The 25,437-nt window shown below is 49.5% G+C and overlaps 1 protein-coding gene across 2 annotated transcripts in view; it reads left to right on the top strand.

Moving 5' to 3' along the window:
- The window catches only part of ccdc141 (coiled-coil domain containing 141), a 272,222-nt gene that overhangs the window by 116,497 nt on the left and 130,288 nt on the right, over positions 1-25,437 (top strand). For both annotated transcript variants that reach the window (XM_038789287.1, XM_038789288.1), the window contains exon 8: positions 18,530-18,702. In XM_038789287.1, the coding sequence (XP_038645215.1) occupies positions 18,530-18,702 (173 nt within the window). The remainder of the gene's footprint in view (positions 1-18,529; positions 18,703-25,437) is intronic.

Here is a 25,437-nt window from a genome sequence, read left to right on the forward strand (position 1 = left end):
GCATCATGATAACATTGAGCAGTCTCCGCACATTCGTGTTGAGCTGCCGCCCCTTGACAAATCCTGTCTGATCTTCATGAATTACCTCTGGCACACGATCCTCTATCCTGGTAGCCAGGATCTTCGCCAGCAACTTAGCGTCTATGTTAAGGAGCGAGATAGGCCTATATGGTCCGCACTGCAAGGGGTCCTTATCCCGTTTTAGGATCAAAGAGATCAGTGCCCGCGACATCGTCGGGGGCAAAGCCTCCCCCTCCCACGCCTCATTGAAAGTTCGCACCAGCAGGGGATCCACCAGGTCCGCATATTTTTTGTAAAATTCTGCCGGGAACCCGTCCGGCCCCGGGGCCTTACCTGACTGCATTTGCCCGATCCCCCTGACTAGCTCCTCCAACTCTATCGGCGCCCCCAGCCCCTCTACCAGCCTCTCTTGAACCCTTGGGAAACATAGCCTGTTCATGAAGCTCTCCATCCCCTCTCCCCCTCGGAGGTTCCAACTGGTACAATCCCTCGTAAAAGTCCCTAAAGACCCCGTTTACTTCTGTCCCCTTCTACACTACATTCCCACCCCCATCCTTCACTCCCCCAATTTCCCTAGCCGCATCTCGCCTACGGAGCTGATGCGCCAACATCCTGTTCGCCTTCTCTCCATACTCATATACCGCGCCCTGCGCCCTCCTCCAGTGTGTCTCCGCCTTTCTGGTGGTCAACAAGTCAAAATTGGCCTGCAACCTGCACCGTTCTCCCAGCAACCCTTCCTCCGGTGCCTCCGCATATCTCCTGTCCACCTCCAGAAGCCCACCCACCAGTCTCTTCCTCTCCCTCCTTTCCCTGTGGGCCCGGATGGAGATCAACTCCCCCCAGATCACTGCTTTCAGAGCCTCCCAGACCATCCCCACCTGGACCTCCCCCGTATCATTGGTATCCAGATACCCCTCAATGCTTCTCCGAACCCTCTTACACACCTCCTCCTCCGCCAGCATCCCCACATCCAGGCGCCAGAGCGGGCAATGGTCCCGTGCCTCCCCCATCTCCAGATCCACCCAGTGCGGGGCATGGTCCGAAATCGCTATGGCCGAATACTCGGCATCCTGCACCCTCGGGATCAATCCCCTGCTCAGGACAAAAAAGTCTATCCGGGAATAAACCCTCTGGACGTGAGAGAAAAAGGAATACTCCCGCGCTCTCGGTCTCCCAAACCTCCAGGGATCCACCCCTCCCATCTGGTCTATGTATCCCCTCAGCACTTTGGCCGCCGCCGGTCTCCTACCCGTCCTTGAACTGGACTGGTCCAGTGTGGGATCCAGCACTGTGTTAAAATCTCCCCCCATGCTCAGGCCCCCTGCCTCCGGGTCCGGGATGCGGCCCAACAATCGCCTCATGAAGCCAGCATCATCCCAATTCGGGGCATATACGTTCACCAGCACCACCTTCTCTCCCTGCAGCCTACCCCTCACCATGATATATCTGCCCTCCTTGTCCGACACCACCTCAGCCGCCTCAAACGCCACCCTCTTCCCCACTAGAATCGCCACCCCCCGGTTCTTTGCGTCCAATCCTGAATGATAAACCTGCCCCACCCACCCCTTCCTCAGACGGACCTGGTCCGCCACCTTCAGGTGGGTCTCCTGGAGCATAGCCACGTCCGCCTTCAGCCCCCTTAGATGGGAGAACACCCTGGTTCACTTAACCGGCCCGTTCAGTCCCCTCACGTTCCAGGTAATCAGCCGGATCAGAGGGAAACCCGCCCCCCTCCCCGCCGACTAGCCATAGCTTGGCAGATGTTCGTCCCAGGCCAGCACACCCCGCTCGACCCGTTCCCCATGGCGATAGCGCCTCTCCTCTTCCCCCCCGGCCCCCATTGGCTCCTTCCTAGTCGTTCCAGCAGCAACCCGGTATCCCCCCCCACCCCCCTCCCCCTCCCCAGGCTAGGACCCCTCCTAGCCGCGACGCACCCTCCATAGTACTTCCGTGAGTCAGCTGACTTCTGCTGACCCCGGCAGCTCCCGCCAAAACCTATCCCCTCCCGACTTGGGGTCATCCCCCTCTTGCCACACCTCCTTGGCATTGCTGCAGCGCGGGAAAAAAGACCCGTAGAGGCCCCGCCCCCACCGCAAGCTCCACCTCCCCTGCCCCGCAGCGCGGGAAACCAGAGGAAAGCCCGCGCTTTCACACTGCCACACCCCACCCTTCTGACGCAGTTCCCCAAAATCCAGTTTCCCGTCAATCCCCAGCCCCGTACAGAAGAGAACATATAGAACACAAACCCCCAACACTCCCCACCTACCCCACAACCATGCCCAACAAACAAACCCACCTGTAACCAGAGCAAACAGAAAACCAGCATACATAACACACATGTCGAAGTTGAAAAAGTTGAAACAGTTGGAACAAAACAGCCACAGCGGAAACAACGCCGGCCAAAGTATGTTCCCACGCCCTAGTTCGAGTCCAGCTTCTCCGCCTGTACAAAGGTCCACGCCTCCTCCGGGGACTCGAAGTAATGGTGCCGGTCCTTGTATGTCACCCACAGGCGCGCAGGCTGCAGCATTCCAAACCTGACCTGCTTAGCATGAAGCACCGCCTTCGTCCGGTTGAACCCGGCCCGCCGCTTAGCCACCTCCGCACTCCAGTCCTGGTAGATCCTCACTACCAAATTCTCCCATTTACTGCTCCTCTCTTTCTTGGCCCAGCGCAGCACACACTCCCGGTCACTGAATCGGTGGAACCGCACCAGCACCGCCCTCGGGGGCTCACCTGCCTTGGGCCTCCTGGCCATCACTCTGTGCGCTCCCTCGAGCTCCAGGGGCAATTGGAAGGACCCCGCTCCCATCAACGAGCTCAACATCGTGGTCACATACGCCGGGAGATCCGACCCCTCCAGCCCCACCGCCAGGCCCAGGATCCTCAGATTCTTTCGCCTCGTGCGAACGTCCAGCTCCTCCAAGCGGTCCTGTCACTTTTTATGAAGTGCCTCGTGCAACTCCACTTTCCCCACGAGGACCACGGCCTCCTCCTCTCTTTCAACGGCCTGCTGCTGCAGCTTGGTCGTAGTTGCATTTATGGAGTCCAGCAGCTCAGCCTTCAGCTCAGCAAAACAATGTAGGAGCGAGGCCTGTTGCTCCTGCGCCCACTTCCACCAGTCCTCGGGTGTTGCGCCGGCCGCCATTTTGTTTTTCTTCCCCCGTTTTTTTGGGGGAGTTACTGCAGCCTTTTTCACCATATAGTGTGGGGCAAGTTCTTCCAGGCACCTTCCCCCACCGGGATACGTAGCAACAGCACCGTTTGGGGCCCTCAAAACGGCCCAAAAGTCCTTAAATAGCGGGAGCGCTGGCCGCCATTTTGTTTTTTTTCTCCCTTTTTTTGGGGGTGTTACTGCAGCCTTTTTCACCAGATAATGTAGGGCAAGTTCTTCCAGGCACCTTCCCCCACCAGGATGCGTAGAAACAGCACCGTTTGGGGCCCTCAAAACGGCCGTACACAGTACATTCATAATGTGCCCCCCGACATTTCTGATTAATCGTTCTGAAAAACTTGCTTCACATGATTTTTGCTCCATAAATTAAACAATTTTATGTACTATCCATCAATACATATTCACAACCCTTGTGATTTTAGCTGGTTTAATTTGGCAAATCCTACCTACCCTTTAATTAGAAGAGGAACAGCAGACTTCTAAAGCAATAATTATTTATTATTAATACAATAGAAAATGCAGGAGTCTTGATTAAAACCAGAAACCAAAGTTAGTGGAACTATTAACATCTGGAGGAAAAGACGGAGATCAGAAACTCTAGCAATGCAACTGCAGAATACGTGATGGTGGACTTCTGCACAATCATTTGCCCTAATAATTGGACTGTAACTCCAACGAGCATCAGAAAGAAATGGCTTGCAGGAATTAGAAGAAATAAATACACTTACCTGCCGTTGAAAATTGCACTGACGTTTCCAATCCCTGGAGCTGCTTGGGGCTGGTTCAGTAAGGGGCTGGTTTAGCACAGTGGGCTAAACAGTTGGCTTGTATTGCAGAACAAGGCCAACAGCGCAGGTTCAATTCCCGTACCGGCCTCCCTGAACAAGCGCTGGAATGTGGCAACTAGGGGCTTTTCACAGCAACTTCGTTGAAGCCTACTTGTGACAATAAGTGATTATTATTATTGAGATTTGCATTGAAAGGTCCCAGCGCAGTCCAACTCTGCCTCATTCAAGGAGGCCACACTCCCTTTTTTTTACTTCATAAGCTGCTGCAAAGCAGGGAATTTTAAAATGCCCAGTGAAATTGACAGGCCAGGGAGAAGGTAATTGTCTAATACAGGATTTGGGTGTTCGGAGCTCAGGGGATCGGAGGTTGGTAAATGGTGGTATTGGAGATTGTGGGGGTGGGGTGGGGTTCACGGGGTTGGAAAGTTGGAAGTTGGGAGTTGGAAAGTTGCGAGCTGGGAGGTACGGGGAATCGGAGGTTGAGGGAACCAGAAGTAAGCAGTTGAGGGACAGAGGTGGGGTAGGGAAGTTGGGTTGGGGTAGTGGGAGGATAAGGGGTGGAGGAGTGGGAGGTCAGGATGGTGAGGTTGGGAAGGGTGGGGGGTGGGAGGTCAGAACCATCTGAAGTTTGTGATTTAATGCATTTTTGGATAGTTCCCAGCTTTGTACGTCTGGGTTATTGCTGTGCAAACCTTACCTGACACCTTCTGAGAGGAATTCCCCAGCGAATATTCGAGGAGCCCCTCAAATCCAACGTTGGGGAACTCGGACGTTACGGCCATTCCCTAAAGCACAGGGGCAAGATTATTTGCGTGATGACCGATGTGCATACTCTATTTCTCAGGATCTTTACAGTGCAGAAGGAGGTCATTCGGCCCATCGGTTCTGCATTGGTTCTCTGAAAGAACATTCTGCCTAGTCTCATTTCCCTGCCTTATCCCCATAACCTTGCACATTATATATTTTCAGCTATCAATCCACTGGAAGGGAACTGGGGTAACACTGGAAGGATACCAGTGGGTTCACTCCAGGGGCCTAGCCAGGGAAGACCAGTAGCAAGACTCCTGGGTATTGGAGGGGTGACCTAGGGGAGACCAGGTGGTGGGGTGGGGGGAGAGTTGATTTTGAGGAGACCGGTGGGGGGGGGGGGGGGGGGGGGGTTGTTAACTCGGAAGGTACTGGGAGGTTGACTCAATTAGTGGGTGTCTTGGAGAAGACCGGGGGTGTTTGACTTTGACAGGGGGGGTACCAGGATGGGTTTACTCTGGGGGAGACCAGAGAAGATGACTTGGAGGGTACTTGGAGATTGTCTTGGAGGATGCCAGGCGTTGTCTCGTGAGAGATGTGGTTTGCTGGCGGAGATTGGGGGTTGACTGTACTAAGGGCATTGATTCAGGGGAATCCGTGGGGTTGACTTGATGAGGAATTAATCCGGGGAGTATCAGGGAGAAGACTGTCAGATATGAAAAGCATTGTTCCTGATGGTGCCTTCTGTTGCTGGGTCACAGGCTTCTTGAAAGTGCTTCACAGAGGGAAGGGAAGCCTGGAGCATGGGCTTCTTGGAAGGGCCTCCCTGGGGAAATGCAGTGCAAGGGGGATGGTAGTGGGGAGTCATTACGGACTAAAAATAGAAAACGCTGGATAAACTCAGGTTTGGCAGCACCTGAGAAAATCAGGGTTAACATTACGAGTCTGTATCGCCTCTTCAGAATTGAAGAGGGATAAAAATGTAATAGATTAGGGGTATGGAGGAGACAGAACAGAATAGAAGGTCAGGGATAGGTTAGAGCAAAAGAGAAATTGACAAAGATGTCATGGACACATGACATATGGAATGTTAATGGTAGCATTAAAGATTAAAGAAGTGCTAAGAGAAGCACAAAGATAAGATAGCAGAACGTGTTAAAAAAAAAGACCAGTGCTCAGTGAAAGTAAAACTGAAAAGCAAGCAAAGTGACAGATGGGCCTGTGGGGGTGATGTTGTTTGCATTGGGACAAAACAAGGAAACAAAAAACAAAAATGGATGGGGGTCAAGATGGAAGGGAATGTCCACAGTCTAAAGTTGTTAAACTCAGTGTTGAGTCCAGAAGGCTGTAATGTGCTTAGTTGGAAGATCATAGAATCCCTACAGTGCAGAAGGAGGCTATTCGGCCCATCAAGTCTGCACTGGCCCTTGGAAAGAGCACCCTACTTAAGCCCACTTCCCTACCCTATCCTGTAACCTAGTAACCCTACCAAACCTTTTCGATACTAAGGGGCAATTTAGCATGCCCAATCCACCTAACCTGCACATCTTTGGACTGTGGGAGGAAATTGGAGCACCCAGAGGAAACCCACGCAGACATGGGGAGAAAGTGCAAACTCCACACAGACAGTCACCTGAGGCCGGAATTGAGTCTGGGTCCCTGGAAGTGTAAGACAGCAGTGCTAACCACTGTGCCTCCCATGAGATAAGGTGTTGTTCATCCAGTTTGTGTTGGGCCTCACTGGAACATTGCTGCAACATGTAGGTATGAGAACAAGATGTTGAGTTCAAATGACAAGCGACTGCAAGGCCGTGGTCATTCTTGCGGATGGATTGAATATGTTCTGCAAAGCGGTCACCTAATCTGCGATTAGACTGCTCAATGTACAGCAGACCACATTGGGAGTCGCAAATACAGTAGACTAAATTGAAGGAGGTGTAGGTGAAATACTGCTTCACTTGACAGTAGTGTTTGGACAGTAAGGAGCTAAAGGGGCAGATGTTACATACCAAATGCATGGGAAGATGCTGTGGGAAGGGGATGAAGGTTTGGGGACGATGGAGAGAGTGGACCAGGTTATCACAGAGGAACTTGTCCACGCTGACAAGGGAGTAAGGGGAAGATATGTTTAGTGGTGGCATCATGTTGGAGTTGGCAAAAACGGCGAAGGATAATCCTTTGAATGCAGAGGCTTTTCGAGTGACAATTGAGGACAAGAGGAACTCTGTCATGATTCTAGGAAGGATGAGGGCAGAGGTGCAGGAGATGGGTCAGACACGTTTGGGTGCCTTGCCAACCACTGTTGGGAAAACCTTGGTTGAGGAAATGTCCGAAGTGTTGTTTTCAAAGGTGTCATCATTGGAACAGATGTGGTGGATGCAGAGAAACTAGGAGAATGGGATGGAGTCCTTACAGGGAGCAGGGTGTGAGGAGCTGCAGTCGAGGTGGCTGTGGGAGTCAGTGAGTTTGTAATGAAGATTGGTGGTCAGTCTATCATCAGAAATTGTGACAGAGAGGTCAAGGAAGGGAAGCGTCGGAGATAAAACATGTGAATGTGAAAAGGGGGGTGGAAATTGGAGTGAAATCAAGAGCACTTTCCAAGTCCAGCTGAGAGCTTGAAGCAGCACCAATATAATCATTGATGCAATGGAGAGAGAGATGTGGGAGAGATCTTGAGTAAGATTGAAACAAGGAATGCTCCACATACCCCACAAAAAGACAGGCATAACGGGGGACCATGCAGGTACCCATAATCACACCTTTTATTTACAAAAGTGAGACAACTCAAAGGAGAAATTGTTGAGTGAAAGAACAAGTTCAGCTAGGCATAGGAGAGTCGTGGTGGACAGGGATTGTTTGGGCCTCTGCTTAAGGAAGAAGCCCTGAGACCCTCCTGGTGGGCAATGCAGGTGCAGAGGGATTAGATGTCCATAGTGAAGAAGAGGCAGTTAGGGCCGGGAAACTAGAAATTGTTGATGTGACGTAGGGCATCAAAGGAATCGCGAAGGTAGGTGGGGAGGGACTAGACAAGGGGAGTGGAAATAGAGTCAAGATAAGACTAAATTAGTTTAGGGAGACAAGGACAGGCTGATACCATGAGCCTAGCAAGGCTTGTTGGTTGATTTTGGGAAGGAGGTAGAAGTGGGCTTCAATGTAATTTACCAGGTATTTTGCATCTGTCATCACTATAGAGGATAAGAGTACCGCCCTAGAAAATGCTGTAAATCAGGATCGGAAGAGAGGGAGAAACACAAGAAAACTACAATCACCAGGGAAGTGGTACTTGAGCAAATTGTTGGAACTGCAGCTCGATCCCTGAGTGATGTCATTCTAGGGTCTTAAAAGAAGGAAAAGTTGGACAGGCTAGGCTGATATCCACTGGAGTTTAGAAGAGCAAGAGGCAACTTGATTGAAACATATAAGATCCCGAGGGGCCTTGATAGGGTGCATGTGGAAAGGATATTTATTTTTGTGGGAAAATCTAGAACTAGGGGCTATTGTTTAAAATTAAGGGAATTACTGGAAAATTGTGGCCACAGGGTACATTGGAAAATCCCGCCCTTCATCTCTATTTTCTTAAGCACAGGGAACATGGACTTGAATGGATAAGGAGGACAGCTAGTTTTACCATTTACCACAAATCTGACTGGATCACAGAAAACACTATTGAGTCCTATCCTTTTCTGTTGAAACTGCACACTATTCCAGGATCACCTTGGAATGCAAAGATAACCATTTTCTTAAATCCTTTCCTCTGTTTTCTCAACCCTTAACTCCAACAGTGTACAGCAAACTCAAGGACTTAATCTCTAAGATGGAAATCATTTGATTTGATACCTCTTCCCTTCTATTAGCTCACTGAGCCAAACGTCTTCTAATGCTCAGCTCTATCCCTGATCTCGTATCAGTCTATAGATTCTTACTTATCTCCCCTTGTCCCTTCGCTAGTGAACCTTGTTCACGAGACTCACCCACTACTGATCGCACAAATTTCCTCCCTGGTCCCCATGTTAGCTGATACTGTTAGCAATTCTTTCCCATCGGGTAGTGTCCCTTTCTCGTTACATCTGCTATCATCATTCATCTGCACAAAAAATTGCACTCTTGACCCTTTCATCCTTGAAAACTGCAGTCACATCTCCAACATACCTTTCCTCTCCAAGATTCTTGAATGTGACGTTTCCTCCCAAATTCACTGCCATTTTCCCAGAATTCCATGATTGGATCTCGCCAGGTTCTGTCCTGCCCCACTACTGTAGCAGCCCTTAGCAATGTTACAAATATGACAGTGACAAAGGTAAACTTTCCCTCATCATCCTTCTTGACGTGCCACTTATCTTTGACACAATTGGTCAAACCATCCTCTTCCAATGCCTCTCCTTAGCCATTACAGTATGTAATGGAACCTACGAGGGAACAAGCAGTCCTAGATCTTGTCCTGTGTAATGAGACAGGATTGATTCATGATCTCATAGTTAGGGATCATCTCGGAAGGAGCGATCACAATATGGTGGAATTTAAAATACAGATGGATCGTGAGAAAGTAAAATCAATTACTAGTGTTTTGTGTTTAAACTAAGGAGATTACAATGGGATGAGAGAAGAACTAGCTAAGGTAGACTGGGAGCAAAGACTTTATGGTGGAACAGTTGAAGAACAGTGGAGAACCTTCCAAGCGATTTTTCACAGTGCTCAGCAAAGGTTTATACCAACAAAAAGGAAGGACGGTAGAAAGAGGGAAAATCGACCGTGGATATCTAAGGAAATAAGGGAGAGTATTAAATTGAAGGAAAAAGCATATAAAGTGGCAAAGATTGGTGGGAGACTAGAGGACTGGGAAATCTTTAGGGGGCAACAGAAAGCTACTAAAAGAGCTATAAAAAAGAGTAAGATAGAGTATGAGAGTAAACTTGCTCAGAATATAAAAACAGACAGTAAAAGTCTTTACAAATATATAAAGCAAAAAAGAGTGGCTAAGGTAAATATTGGTCCTTTAGAGGATGAGAAGGGAGTTTTAATAATGGGAGATGAGGAAATGGCTGAGGAACTGAACAGGTTTTTTGGGTCGGTCTTCACAGTGGAAGACACAAGTAACATGCCAGCGACTGATAGAAATGAGGCTATGACAGGTGAGGACCTTGAGAGGATTGTTATCACTAAGGAGGTAGTGATGGGCAAGCTAATGGGGCTAAAGGTAGACAAGTCTCCTGGCCCTGATGGAATGCATCCCAGAGTGCTAAAAGAGATGGCTAGGGAAATTGCAGATGCACTAATGATGATTTACCAAAATTCACTAGACTCTGGGGTGGTCCCGGTGGATTGGAAATTAGCAAACGTGACACCACTGTTTAAAAAAGGAGGTAGGCAGAGAGCAGGAAATTATAGGCCAGTGAGCTTAACTTCGGTAGTAGGGAAGATGCTGGAATCTATCATCAAGGAAGAAATAGCAAGGCATCTGGATAGATATTGTCCCATTGGGCAGACGCAGCATGGGTTCATAAAGGGCAGGTCGTGCCTAACTAATTTAGTGGAATTTTTTGAGGACATTACCAGTGCAGTAGATAACGGGGAGCCGATGGATGTGGTATATCTGGATTTCCAGAAAGCCTTTGACAAGGTGCCACACAAAAGGTTGCTGCATAAGATAAAGATGCATGGCAGTAAGGGTAAAGTAGTAGCATGGATAGAGGATTGGTTAATTAATAGAAAGCGAAGAGTGGGGATGAATGCGCATTTCTCTGGTTGGCAATCAGTAGCTAGTGGTGTCCCTCAGGGATCCGTGTTGGGCCCACAATTGTTCACAATTTACATAGATGATTTGGAGTTGGGGACCAAGGGCAATGTGTCCAAGTTTGCAGATGACACTAAGATAAGTGGTAAAGCGAAAAGTGCAGAGGATACTGGAAGTCTGCAGAGGGATTTGGATAAGTTAAGTGTATGGGCTCGGGTCTGGCAAATGGAATACAATGTTGACAAATGTGAGGTTATCCATTTTGGTAGGAATAACAGCAAATGGGATTATTATTTAAACGATAAAATATTAAAGCATGCCGTTGTGCAGAGAGATCTGGGTGTGCTAGTGCATGAGTCACAGAAAGTTGGTTTACAGATGCAACAGGTGATTAAGAAGGCAAATGGAATTTTGTCCTTTATTGCTAGAGGGATGGAGTTTAAGACTAGGGAGGTTATGTTGCAATTGTATAAGGTGTTAGTGAGGCCACACCTGGAGTATTGTGTTCAGTTTTGGTCTCCTTCCTTGAGAAAGGACATTCTGGCACTGGAGGGTGTGCAGAGGAGATTCACTAGGTTAATCCCAGAGCTGAAGGGGTTGGATTATGAGGAGAGGTTGAGTAGACTGGGACTGTATTCGTTGGAATTTAGAAGGATGAGGGGGGATCTTATAGAAACATTTAAAATTATGAAGGGAATAGATAGGATAGATGCGGGCAGGTTGTTTCCATTGGCGGGTGAAAGCAGAACTAGGGGGCACAGCCTCAAAATAAGGGGAAGTAGATTTAGGACTGAGTTTAGGAGGAACTTCTTCACCCAAAGGGTTGTGAATCTATGGAATTCCTTGCCCAGTGAAGCAGTTGAGGCTCCTTCATTAAATGTTTTTAAGGTAAAGATAGATAGTTTTTTGAAGAATAAAGGGATTAATGGTTATGGTGTTCGGGCCGGAAAGTGGAGCTGAGTCTACAAAAGATCAGCCGTGATCTCATTGAATGGCGGAGCAGGCTCGAGGGGCCAGATGGCCTACTCCTGCTCCTAGTTCTTATGTTCTTATGTAAGACCGCATTCACTTGGATCCATTCTTATATATCTCATCTTAACTCTGGTGTCCCCCAGGGATGTATCCTTGGCTCTTTCCTATTACTCATCTACATGCTGCTGCCACCCCCCAACACTTTCCCCTCTCCCCCCTCCCCACGCCTGGTGACATCATACAATGCCTCATTATTAGTTAGTATTAGCGTATGACAATTGTTAGTTAGTATTAGTGTTAATTAGCATTAGACGGAATGGGAAGGGTAGAGTATTGGTCCCATTGAGAAGTGTATTAAGTGGTATTTGGTGTGAGTGGAAGATGAGAAAGTCAGTATGAAAAGCTACCTAATTCTGTAGGGTGGCTGGAGTTGGATTTTCCTGTGTGGCTCCATTTCCATTGGAATCAAGAAGGATCTAAAAAGTGAAAATAATGAATACCTACCATTTCCTTGTCTCTCCCTCACAGTAAAAAAAAGTATTGGAAAGATATCTAAAATCCACAAAATAAAGTAGCTGAAGGAAGATTATTCAGAATATGACCATCATGACTATCACACACAGGCACAATGGCCGCGATTCTCCGATGCCGCGCCGCATCGGGAAAGCCGTCGTGAACTCGGTTGAGTTCAACGATCGCGCGAAACGACCCCGATCACGATTGTTTCTGGCCCCGGGAATGGGCTAGCATCGGGGCCGCGTAGAACACGGGGGGGGGGGGGGGTGACGTCAGAAGCACGCGATGCCTGAATGACGCCTCTTTGCGTCGTAAAAGGGCGCGATCTACAAAAACAAAGGAGGGGGGGAATGTTGGAGGCACGGAGGGCCGCCCCAAGGTTCCGTGATACGGACCTAGAGTCCCTCCTCGATGAGGTGGAGCAGCGCAGGGGCATCATCTGCCCAGGACAAGGGCATCACCACCCTTCCAGCATCGTGCAACGGGCCTGGCGTGAGGTGGGCACGGCAGTCAGTGCCGTGGGGCAGACCCCTCGGTCTGGGGAGCAGTGCCGCAAGAAGCTCTAAGACCTCACCAGGGCTGCCAGGGTAAGTGCCACGAGGGTGCCCCCGGGTCACAACCATCCCCCCCCTCCCCATGTCTCTCATCACCCACCTCCCCCCCCCCCCCCCCCCGGGCACGAGGGGAGGGGGGTGAGAGTGAGTGGAGGGTGGTTAACAAAGTTGTCACAGATCCACATGAATGCTGCGACCCCCTGGAGAGATGCCATGGTGTAGCTGCAACTTTCCCCCCAACCTGTGCCAATATCTGAACGCCCTGATGATACCTGCCCAATTGTTATGCTCTATCTATGCCCCCTGAACAGGACAAGACTGCTCACAACAGCCGGGAGTGCAACAGAACCGGAGGGGATGCACCCATTATGCACCCCCTGACAGTGTTCGAGCAGAGGGCGCTGGACCTTGCTGGGGGATCTGCCACCCGGGAGGTCGCGCAATGCGAGGTTGGAGGTGCAGAACCAAGTGAGACAACCCTGTATGACAACCCCCCCTCCCCCCCCCCCCCCTCCCCAGCCCATCCTCTGTCCCCTCACACTCTGCCCACTGGACCCCCCATCCTCTGTCCCCTCACACTCTACCCACTGGACCCCCCATCCTCTGTCCCCTCACACTCTACCCACTGGACCCTCCATCCTCTGTCCCCTCACACTCTACCTACTGGACCCCCCATCCTCTGTCCCCTCACACTCTACCCACTGGACCCCCCATCCTCTGTCCCCTCACACTCTACCCACTGGACCCCCCATCCTCTGTCCCCTCACACTCTACCCACTGGACCCCCCATCCTCTGTCCCCTCACACTCTACCCACTGGACCGTCTTACGCCCAGCCGAGTGTATCTAACTAACCCCGTATCGTTCTGTTCCCTAGGGCATGCTGACGAACATCCAGGGCCGTCTGGTGCCACACACAGGCGACCATCCACGATGACCACTGCACCCAGGGTCGCACGCCAGAGGGTGGAAGGAGGTCGGCCAGGAGTGCCATCCTCCAAATCCGGGACTCTCGAGCAGGACGGGCAGTGACGAATTTCATGCCTGTGCGTTGCCCGAAGGTCGGGCCGTGAGACAGGACAGGACGGGGTCAGTGGACCCAGATGCACAGAGGACAGCAACGCAGTCAACGGACTCACCTGACGCTGAACCATACATGGGCCGCGTGCGCCCTGCGCTGGGACATGACTGGGACCAGGACACTCCTGAATGTCTGACGGACGAGGACCTAGATCTTGCGGCACTGCTATCTCCCACACCATCCACCATCCCAGAGACACTCACCTCGGTTGGGCAATTAAGTGATGAGGCTCCTGGGTCACGGTCCAGCGTGCACCACACAGCTGAGCAGGTACAGCAGGTGGAGGTCGGAGCAGCCGAGGGACTGGACTGTCGGAGGGCAGCGCAGGCCCAGCATCCAGCTGGCGCCCAGACATTTCCCGGGTTCCTGGATTTACCCACCTGGACAGCCGATGCATTTTGAAACCCAGGGACACAATGACGGGATGAGGACCGTCTTCCAGCCGCTGCAGACGCAGTTAGAGGAGTCAAACCGCGTCCAGGAGCAGGGAGTGGTGCCGCTCATGGCAGCCACCCAGGCCGACACCGCACGGGTAGCCTCCGCGTTCGAGGCAATGGGTGAAACGGTATCGGCCATGGGTCAGGTTATGCAAGGCGTTGGGCTTCACGTGTACGCGTCATCCTCGGCCCTGGAGAGGGCTGCACTCTCACTTGCAGAAATGCGCCAGAACCAACATGACATTGCCGGCGCGCTATGGACCCTGGCCAAGTCTCAAAAGGTCATGGCCCAGTCCCAGCAGGCCATGGCACAGTCCCAGCAGTCAGTCGTGGAGAGCATCGATCGCCTGACGCACGTGCTGGATGACGTCTCGCACTCACAGGTTGAGGTCGCACAGTCCCTGGCGGGAATGTCTCACTCCCTGGACCCCGCCTCTGCGAACGTTCGGAACCTGGTCGATACCGTTGCAGGCCTCCAGGACTGGCAGCGCCAGGTGTCGGTGGGGCGACGGGGCATCTCCCCGCTCGCACCTCCATCCCACAGTGAGGCCCGGGGGCCACCGGGCTCCCCGAGGGAGGAAGAGGTTCCAGGGCCTGTCCCATTAACTCCATCACGGGACATCCCAGAACGCTCGGCCTCCACACGTCCCATCCCTGGTGCATCAGGTGGGCAGCGGGCAGAGCAGGGTGGCACCACGTCATCCGAAACGCCCGTGGAGCAGCCTGGCCCATCAAGGCCGGGTCGCCCCAGGAAATGAGTGCCGACGGGGAGACATGTCGCGGGGCGTGATTCTCAGCAGTCCGCCTCCACTCCTGCTGTACCATCTGGGATTCACTTTGATGTAGTAGTAGGGCCCGTAAGGCAATGAAGAGGGACATATAGTAAGTTGGCACAGGTGAAGGGCACAGTTTAGTTGCAGGGGCTAGGGCATCTGTACTTAATATTTACCATTAAACTCACTGTTGCACCTAACTTGTAAGACTGTGTGATTTTTCCGTTGCCACGGGGATCGTGATGGTGACCGAGTGTCGCTGGGGTTGACGAGCGGTGAAACTTCGGTGCCGGGTGTGCAGTTCCTTCCCCCCGCCCCCCCACAGTCGGACAGCGTAGTCCTTGGCACTCGGACGCCAGCTACCCCATGCGGGCACGTGATGGAGTGTCCCTGACGAACTCAGTGACCACCGAGATGGATGGTTCAGCTATTGCCATGAGTCAGACTTTGTCTAACAATTCTGAGCTCACAGCTCATCGCACAGCGGGCTGTCATCATTCAACATGGCACTGATCACACCCGCTGACACAGCCATCAATGTCGTGCCATACCCTTTTGCCGCAGTGGGTGATGTCGAAGTGGAGCAGTGTACACGGAGCGGGGGTCTGGTGGGGGGGGCGGGGGGGGGGGAGTGGTAGTGCTGTCCGTCTGCACGACTGCCGATGCAGGTGGTAGTGGTAGTGTTCAGCAGGGCCGTCGCACGCGACACGTGAATCTTGCAGCCACCAACACGTCGCGTGCCGCTGTCCTTGCCGGTGCCGTCGTGCCGCCTCCTGGACATTACCAGCACCCGGATCGTGTCTGTGTGCTGCTCCCGATGCACCACCAACCTCCTCCAGCTCCTCCTCCTCCAGCTCCTTCTCCTTCTCCGTGTTGGCACCACTGCCAGTGGCTTCTCCCTGCGACTCCTCCACCAGGGCATCTCCCCTCTGCATTGCGATGTTGTGCAGCGCACAGCATACCACAACAATGCAAGCGACCCTCTCGGGCTGGTACTGCAGGGCCCCTCCGGAGCAGTCCAGGCACCTGAATCTCATTTTCAGAAGACCAAAGCAGGGCTCCACCACACCCCTGGTTGCTGCATGGGCCTCATTGTAAAGGGTCTCCGCGTTGGTCTGAGGCCTCCGTATGGGCATCATCAGCCAAGACCTCAGTGGGTAACCACTGTCGCCCAGCAACCAGCCCCTCAGCCGGGGGGGACGTCCCTCAAACATAGCAGGGATGAATGACTGCGCAAGAAGGTATGCATCATGCACACTCCCAGGGAACCTTGCGCACACGTGCATGATCTTCATGTGGGGGTCGCATACCACCTGGATGTTCATGGAGTATGTCCCCCTCCTGTTAGTGAACACTTCCCTTTTGCCTGCAGGCAGGCGCATGGGGACGAGAACACAATCAATCACTCCCTGGACCATCGGTATCCCGACCACGTTGGCAAATGCACGGGCTCGTGCTTCTTGATTTGCTCGGTCCTCGGGAAAGGTGATGTAGCGGTCCGCGATGGCAAACAGGGCGTCGGTCACATCCCGGATGCACCGTTGACCGATGCCTGCGATATCCCGGATAGGTCCCCACTCGGAGACTGGAAGGAGCCGGTAGCATAAAAGTTAAGTGCCACCGTCACCTTGACGGCAACCGATATCGCGTTTGCTCTTCCCGTTCCACGTGGGGCGAGGTGCGACACGAGGTGGCAGATATGTGTGACCGTCTCTCTGCTGAACCGGAGTCTCCTGCTGCAGGTGATGTCCGGCAGTGTCTCGAAAGAGATCCGGGCACGGTACACCCTAGGCCTCGATTGGCGCCCTGGCTCCACCGTCAGTGTCTCCTCCTCCTCCCCCCCCCAGGCTGCTCGACATCAGTGCCCGCATCCTGTGTGGTCCTCAGCGTTTGGGGGTCACTGTTCCCCTCGGCATCCACCTGAACATGCCGGCCATGAGCGCCTGCGGCCTGTACAGCGACGACAGGCCACTCCGCAGCCATTCCCTCTGCTGCTGCAGCTGCCCCTGCATCCACTGTGGGATGTCGCTGTGGACGCTGCTGGATGTCCAACTGCAGTGCAGCGGCCCCAGCCACTGCGCTGAACATCGCCGTTCTGTTCGCATACATTATGGTCAGCTACAGAAGGGTGGTGGGGGGCAGAGAAACGACATGTTAGACGGAGGTTATTCGACACCTCGGCAGCCGCCTGCCACGGGATACCTGTGTGTCCCGGTGGCCTGGTCGCACTGCTGACATGCGGCCAGCCTAACCCCTGGTCACTTTCTGCGTCCAATGGACAGTTAAAAACGTCCTCCTCACCGGTGCATCAATGGGCTGTGCCCATCAGCCACAGGGCAACCAGCGGCCGTGTCCTCGTCACCGTCCTGCCATGGCAGGGCGGCTGAGATGTTGCATCCGGAGGTGGACGACCCACTCCACTCACTCCCTCTCCCCCTCCCCACTACCCCCTCTCGCCCCTCCACTACTCGCTCTCTCCCCCCCCCCCCCACTACGCGCACTCCACCACCCCCCCCCCCCCCCCCCCCGCCCCACTGGCTGCTGCGTTCTCGGGGATGCCTTCCCCAGTTTGCGGAGACTTCGGGATGGTCTGCTCACCTCCTAACTCCTTGTCAGCCAGCACGACTGGCTGGCGACTTTAAAAAGCAGGTGTGGACGGCGACGACGTGACCCCAGTTCACGCCGTCGGGACTCCGACCCATCCGGGCCGGAGAATAGCGGGGCTTCTGGAGAATCGCCATTTTGGGTGCATCGGGCGATTCTCCGGGTTTTGGCGCGCAGAACACGACGGAACAGATTTGGCCGTTTCGGAGAAAAACGGGAGCGCGTCGGTGAAAAACTGGCGCGGCCCGCTATTCTCGCAACTGGCGTGACAGGGGAGAATCGCGCCCAATGTTATTGAGCTTGTTCAGGTTCCGTGTAGTTTAAACAGTTGCCCTCTGATTGTTATAATGCTGTTGTACAGATGTAAATCCAATGGAAAAGCTCTGATATTCCTAAGTAGACCACAATATAATTTCACACTTGGAATTCAATCTCACCTTTAAAATTCATGAGGTCAAATATATTCTGGTCTGGAAAATACCCAGCGATCAAGCCGCATCCGTGGAGAGATAAACAGAGTTAATGACCTTTCATGAGGAAAATACTAAATCTAAAACACCAACCATATTTTTCTTTCCGCAGATGATGCCAGACCTGTTTGATATTTCCAACGTCTTCATTTTTATTTCAGATTCCCAGTGTCTGCAGTACTTTATTTTTGTGCATTCTGGTTAGCCTTCTTTTGTGGTTCTTCATCTGGAGCTTACAGATGAAGGTCCATCAATTCACATTGAATGCCTAGTCGGGATTCACTTCATATACAGTTAATTAAAAGGAAGGAAAGAAAGTGACTGTATCCTTCACTGAGGTAGCCACATGTGGATCATGGAAGAAGAAGGTGCAGTAGTTGAATAGCCTTTATCCATTCCAAATTTTCTTCAGTTTTACTCATGTTTTGAACGGTCTTTAACCATTAAAGGGTTATGGGCTTCCTTATCTACTAAACAACACAAAAGATTGTAAAGTAGCTCCTTAGGAGGAACCTGCAAACTCTGCAACAAACATGTAGTCACCAGATAACATTCCAGTAGTTTTGCCATTAGTTCTTATTCGTCATTGTTTCATGTGGTCACACTCATGATCCGGATCACAAGATAATTGAGTAATGTTATGCTTTCTTTCTATTGACAGGGGTTTGATGTGCTGGGAGACGTAGAAAGTCATTTGAAACATCTTAATTTAAAGTCACTCTGCTTGTCAGAACTGTCGGCAGAACATAATTCTCTGTGCCAGGCAATCGAAGTTGCAACTTCAGAGGCCCTACAGAAGGGACAACAGCTGTTGATTAAAATCGATCCCCAAAGGTAGGAAATATTGTGCAAAGAATGCAAAAAATTCTACCCTGTGTATGAAATTAGCTTCAACGAAATGTCCGAAGGTTCTTCACCGGAGCATTAACAAACAAAAATTGATTGTGAACCATATGAGATGTGAGGACTTGTAACCCAGAAAGGTCTAGGAGGGAATTCCAGGCAGCTGAAGACATAGCTGGGGTGACTATAATTGTAGATGCGCAAGTTGCCAGCAATCTGGAGGAGCACAGAGACCGTGAAGGGCTAGAGATGTGGAAGGGTGACCACCATGGCTAACCAGATTTTCATATTTGTGTTAATTCTAATTTTTACGCTTCATACAAAGTTCTGCCTATTTACAGCATTACACATACCCTCCAGTTTTCATAAAGGTGAGATTTATGTTCATGCAATTATTGGAGAAAGTTTTTTCTGCAACTTAACTAAACTTGTACATTGCTCAAATTAATGAAATACCGAGGGCAAGACTTTCCACTTTGCGTGCAATTGGCGATCTGGGTCCAAATTCCACTTAAATTGAGCTAGTTTGAAGTGTTCTTTTCCCTCTGACTTTTGATCCAAACAATTTGCATGTCACTGATCGTAAATTCTGCCATGAATCAGTGCAATTGAGCAGCCCCTTAGAAAGTGATTAATAAAATTATTTGCATTAAATAACAATCCTTGAGGACGGCATGGTGGCACAGCCTCATGTCGCCGAGAAACCGGGTTCGATCCCGGCCCCAGGTCAATGTTTGTGTGGAGCTTGCACATTCTCCCCGTGTCTGCGTGGGTCTCGCCCCCAAAGATGTGCAGCGTTGGTGAATTGGCCATGATAAGTTGCCCTTTAATTGGAAAGAAATCGAATTAGATACTCTAAATTTATAAAAAAAAGCAATCCTTAACGTATTTGAGATAGTAACTCGGTATAGTTTTTTTAAAGCCCTGGAAAATGGATTTATCACTCAAACACATTTTTAATCATTGTCTAGTTCACCCCCTGTGAGTAACCTAATTTGAAAAATAACTTTGCAAAACTTTAGAGAACCATTTATTGATTTTGTTGATAGATAGCAGATAGTTCTTTAGCAAATTAAAGAATATATAATGTTAAGATCCAGTTAATGTTGTTTCTGGATGGGAGGACCCCAGAATAGAACCCTTGGAGACCCCACAAGTGCTATTCCATCTGGTCCCCACTTGTGGAGACCTGTACCAAACTAGGCTTGCCCAAGGTCTTCGAGGTGAAGGGGATGGTTCCCAAATCCTAAGGTACTGTCTCGCTTTAATATGCAGATTTGCCAAAAAGTGCTCCCACGAACAATTGGCGGGATTTACATCACACCATCTCGTGAGATCACGTTAGATCTCGTGAGGCGTTATGAGCCGAGTAGATCGTGAGAGCAGGGTCTCCCGGCTTTTATCGGCCACACTGTGCTGTGACGATCTGAATTTCAGGCACAGTGTAGCAATTGGATCGCACCCCTGATCTGTTTGTTGTGAGATCATTTAACTCTTGATCACATGTTGCTTATGCTGTTTGGTATGTAAGTAGTACTGTATTGTAGCTTCACCAGGTTGACACTTCATTTGTAGGTATGTCTGATGCTGCTCCCAGCATGTCCTCCGTCACACTTCATTGAACCAGTGTTAGTCCCCTGGCTTGATGGTAATGGTAGAGTGGGGGATATGCCTGGCCATGTGGTTGCAGATTATGTTGTGTACAACCCTGCTGCTGCTGATGACCCACAGGACCTCATGGATGCCCAGTCTTGAGTTGCTAGATCTATTGAAAATCTATCCAATTTAGCATGATGGTATCGCTATGCAACACAATGCTTTTTCATCTTCACAAGGACTGTGCGGTAGTCACTCCAACCGATACTGTCATGGACAGATGTATCTGTGACAGCCAGACTGGTGAGGGTGAGTTCTAGTATACATTTCTCTCTTGTTGGTCCCCTCACCACCTACCGCAAACCCTGGATAGAGGCTATGGCCTTTAGGACTCAGCCAGCTCAAGCTGCAGACCCAGGCTAGAAACTATGGTGCCTGGGATTTGGTCAGCTCAGTCACTATTGTTGCCACCAAGCGACTCATGGCGATGGACTGAAGTCCTGCACCAAGCGTACATTCTGAACCCTTGCCACCCTAAGTGCTTCCTCCAAATATGTTCAACATGGAAAAGCATTGATTCGTTAGTTGAAGGGGTCGGGGGGAGGTGGCTGTATATAATAATCAACAGATCACCTTGCTCATGTTTGACATGATGCCATGAGACATTATGAGGTCACACGTCTTTATCAAGGAATCCAAAGCAACTCCCTCTTGACTGTATATCACTGTGCTCTCATCTTTGCTGGGTCAGTCCTTCTTGTGGGACAAATATTAGGATATCGGTCCAGATTCCATTTATATTAGGATACCAGATAAGAAACCCCAACAATTTGCAATTTGTAAAACAGTGAGGAAAGAATACTTCACCCCACGAGTGATTCCACTGATCAATAGGGATCCTTTAGGTTAAATCAAATTTTATTTTTAACAAAGTATTAACCACATTAACATCACAGAAATAGCTCTAAAATTCATAGTTAAGCAGTTCTTAAATAAATGGAAAAACTTTAACTTATGCCTGACACCTTAACCATAAATATTTCAACCAAGCAACCCCAATACAGTTCAAATGCAACATTTAAATAAAGTTAACAAAACAGATTTACTTGTAGTCCTTTGTGTCGAGACTTTTGAAGAGAGACTCTTACAAGAGCAGATCCAGTACACTTCTGACTTGTCAGATCCTTCTGCTCAATCCAACAGCATTTGGCAAAACTGCAAATTACAGACAGACCAGGCTCCTCTATTCATTACATCATCTGTATCCCTCTAAGATGTTCCATTATTTGCTCAGCTAGGACTAAATACAATACCTCATTACCTATACTCCAGGGAATCTCCAGTATTCCAAACAGTATCCCATTTGCCATCTATATGTAAATAAGTAAATGGTTAGAAACCATGGTTACTCACTTTTACAACACCTTAATTGCAGCTTTAGTCGACACATTGCCAGGGTTTTAAAAAAAATAACGTTACTGACACAAATATAAAATATAATATATATAATGTAACAATTTCTTACATTCATCACACAGGACATGCCCAGGGTTGATGATGGTGGATGGTGGTTTCTGGGATATTATCTGTAAGGTGTGATTCCATGAGTGTCACTGTGCCAAGCTGTTGCTTGACTAGTCTGTGGGACAGCTCTTACAATTTTGGCACAAGCTTCCAGACATTGGTAAGGAGGACTTTGCAGAGTCACAGGGCTGAGTTTGCCGTTATCGTTTCTGGTACCTACGTCGATCCTGGATAGTCAGCCCAGTTTCATTCCCTATAGACTTTCTAGTGATTGAGATCCAACTCAGTGGCTTGCTGGAGTAAAGTAGTGCACTGACCTGATCTTTCAGATCTTTTTTGCGTAATCCTGAATTAGGTCTGTAACTTGACCTTGTGAACCTTTTTCTCTAGTTGTCCCAGCTGTGGGCCGCTTGTGAGTCTTCTGCACAAATGGTGGTTATGACATGTGAGAGTACCTTTGAGAAATGGGTGTATATATAAATATCTGTAGTGAGAGTACCTTTAAGAAATGGGTGTTTATTACTGCAGTGATGTAAGAGAGTGGGTGGAACTGGGCTGTCTGTCAGCTTTTTACTTTCATTTTTGGCTGTTTGCTGCAGGGTGTGTTTGAGTTTCATTTTCAGTGTTTGGAGCTGAAGCCAGGCAGAGCAGGTGTACTGTTGAGCTCTCTGCCATGAAAAGACTATCTCTTGATCATTTGGTGAATTCAGAATTATAAATGTTCTCAGTAGTGAATGTAAATCTATTGAGCTTCTGTTAAAAGGTGTTTCTTTTGTCTTCTGGATGTTGTTTGGGAAGTTATTAAGCATTACCTGGTGTTGTATTCTTTGGGGGTTGTATTTGAATTAATGGTTGCTAAAATGTTCACTGTATGTTTTAAAAAGGTTAACTTGAGTTCATAGAATAAACATTGTTTTGCTTTAAAAATACTTTTCCATTTCTGCTGTACCATGCCTGTAGAGTGGGCCGTGTGCTCCCCATACCACAATCTATTAAAAGTTGTGGGTCAGGTGAACTCCATGATACACTTTGGGGTTCTCTAAACACTGGCCCATAACAGTTAGCAATGCTGCCTCACAGCTTCAGGAACTGGGAGTTGTCATGCAGATTCCTTGCTTCTGCTGAGCCCTGAAATTGTCCCTGCTTCTGTGTCGCTGTTTGCTGCTTCTGGGCTGTGCTCACTGCTGTCTGTGTCTCAGCTTGCATTTGATGTTGCTACGATGTTACAATGTCTCCATGAGTCTTCCTTTTTTGCCTTTTGCTGTTTTCTCTAGGATCTTTTAGGAGAGGGCCGCACGGTGACATAGTGGTTAGCACTGCTACCTCACAGCATCAGGAACTGGATTCGCTTCCGACCTCGGGTGACTGTGTGGCGTTTGCACAATCTTCCCGTGTCTGCGTAGGTTTCCTCCAGGTTCTCCAGTTTCCTCCCACAATCCAAAGTTTTGCACGTTACGTGAATTGGCTATGCTAAATTTCCCCTAAATGTCCAAATGGTTCGGTGGGATTAAGGGGAATGGGCAGACTCGATGGACTGAATGGCATTCTTCTGCACTATAGGGATACTATGATCTCTTTGCTGATCAGGCCTGCAAGGCTACTGCATCGAACATCTCTGAATCCTTTGCAACTGATCTTCTGGTGAGCTGGAGCCTCCCCCTGTGCCCTGTCAAAATTGCAGGCGACTCATGCTCTATACTTATGCTCCCATCACATGCAGATGCTGCCTGCATGCTACCTACTAAAATAACATAGAGCATTAGGACCTGAATCGGTGGCTGAGAGTGTGAGATCGAGTGATGGCATTTTTTCTTCATTACCATCCTCCTACTCTGCCCCCTCTCGCTGTTACATTACTGCCTGGCCAGGGGGTTGCAGTTCTTGGGTATCTGCAACGAAAAAGACACGAGGGTAGATTGTGGTGAGCAGAGGGGGCGAAAGCAAAACGTATACACTCAGTCCATCTACTGCTTGTAAATCAGAAGAGATTGTGGGATGAGAGGAAAGTGGGAAGTGAGAAGATGGGTTAGGTACATGTACACCATCTCCTTAAATGGTTTTGACTCCTTTGCTGGATATGGTCTCAGTCATGGCTTCTCCAAGAATGGTAAGCACCATCTCCCTAATGGGGGTAGGGATCGGCTTCTGTACTTGCCTCCTGCCTCCAGTTGTGCACCATTTTGTTGTGCGAGAGAGAGGCAACTGTTCTTAGTGCATGTGGAACAACATGTTTTGGTGATTTGACTGTCGAGGTTGAATAACTGGTAGCATGTTCAAGTTGTGAGATGTGGGTGTGAAAGATTACAGCAGGGCTACATATATGAGGGCAAGTTGATGCTCTCTACTCCCAATGTCTTCTCACAGTTTGTCTAGAGTTGTCCACCTCCTGCCCAAGGTCTCCTGTACTGCATCGAGGACCTTGAAGTATGCGCTCTGCCAGTTATGCTTTTGGTCAGTGTTTTTCCTGCTCAGGATGCCTATCCTTGCCACTCCTAGCACCTTCCATCCAGAATGTACCTCCTCTTTAAGAGTTGCAGACTGGCTTTAAATAGTGCAGGTTAGCTTTATGAGGTGGTAGTCTCACCTGAATTTGAGGCCCCCTGTTGAGGGATACAGCCATTCAACAGTGTATTTAGTGTTGGGTGTCACACAGCTATCATGTAAATGAGCAGGCTGCATCTGAAGGAATGGGCATGGACTAGTTATGGATCATGATCCTTGTGCCTGCTTTTCGGGCCTATTCAATTTTGCCTGAAATTCCTTTATCCGAAATTTTCTAAAAATTGTGATATTTTCAATCTTCTTCAATTTCTCACGGAGATGGAAAGGCTTCAAATGTTCAAGTGTGAGTTATCCATAGGTGGCTGCACTAAGATTACATTGTAACCAAACCAATCTGTGATTTATATATTTTTCATTTTATTTTTAAAAATTTCAGAAAACACAAGAAGTTATGAAATTATTTTAGAAACTAAAGTACGGACATGAGCATAGGTTAATACCTGCTTTTGTTCACTCTTACTTTTACTCATTTTTGTGACCTGACGTAAAGTGAAACCTAACATAGTGAATTATTCTTGCAAAGCATGTATAATTCTTTCTAAATAATAATTCTAAAGAATAATAATTAATATTAAAGTTAATTCCCAGGAAGCTTTAAAAGTTCTGATAGGCAGTTCGGTTGGTATGTGGGAAATGCTGAAATTTGCAAGGTCAGAAGGATGAATTGCTTTTTGTGGAAAAGGTATAAAAGGTACTAACACCTGACTATTGTTCTATGGGCGCAATTTACCGGCCTGACTTGGCGACGCAATGAGGCTGTTGAATCTCACGAGAGGCCTCTCGTGAGAATCGCAATACTTGATTCATAGAATTCCGACAGTGCAGAAGGACACCATTCGGTCTATCGAGTCTGCAATGACCCTTGGAAAGAGCACCCTACCTAGACCCACGCCCCTGCCCAATCCCAGTAACTCTATCTAACTAACCTCATGGTCAATCCACCTTAACTGCATATTTTTGGACAGTGGGAGGAAACTGGAGCACCCGGAGGAAACCCACGCAGACACAGGGTGGAAGTGCAAACTCCTCACAGACAGTCACCTG

Source organism: Scyliorhinus canicula, chromosome 2 (assembly GCF_902713615.1).
Source record: "Scyliorhinus canicula chromosome 2, sScyCan1.1, whole genome shotgun sequence".
Classification (NCBI taxonomy): Eukaryota; Metazoa; Chordata; class Chondrichthyes; order Carcharhiniformes; family Scyliorhinidae; genus Scyliorhinus; species Scyliorhinus canicula.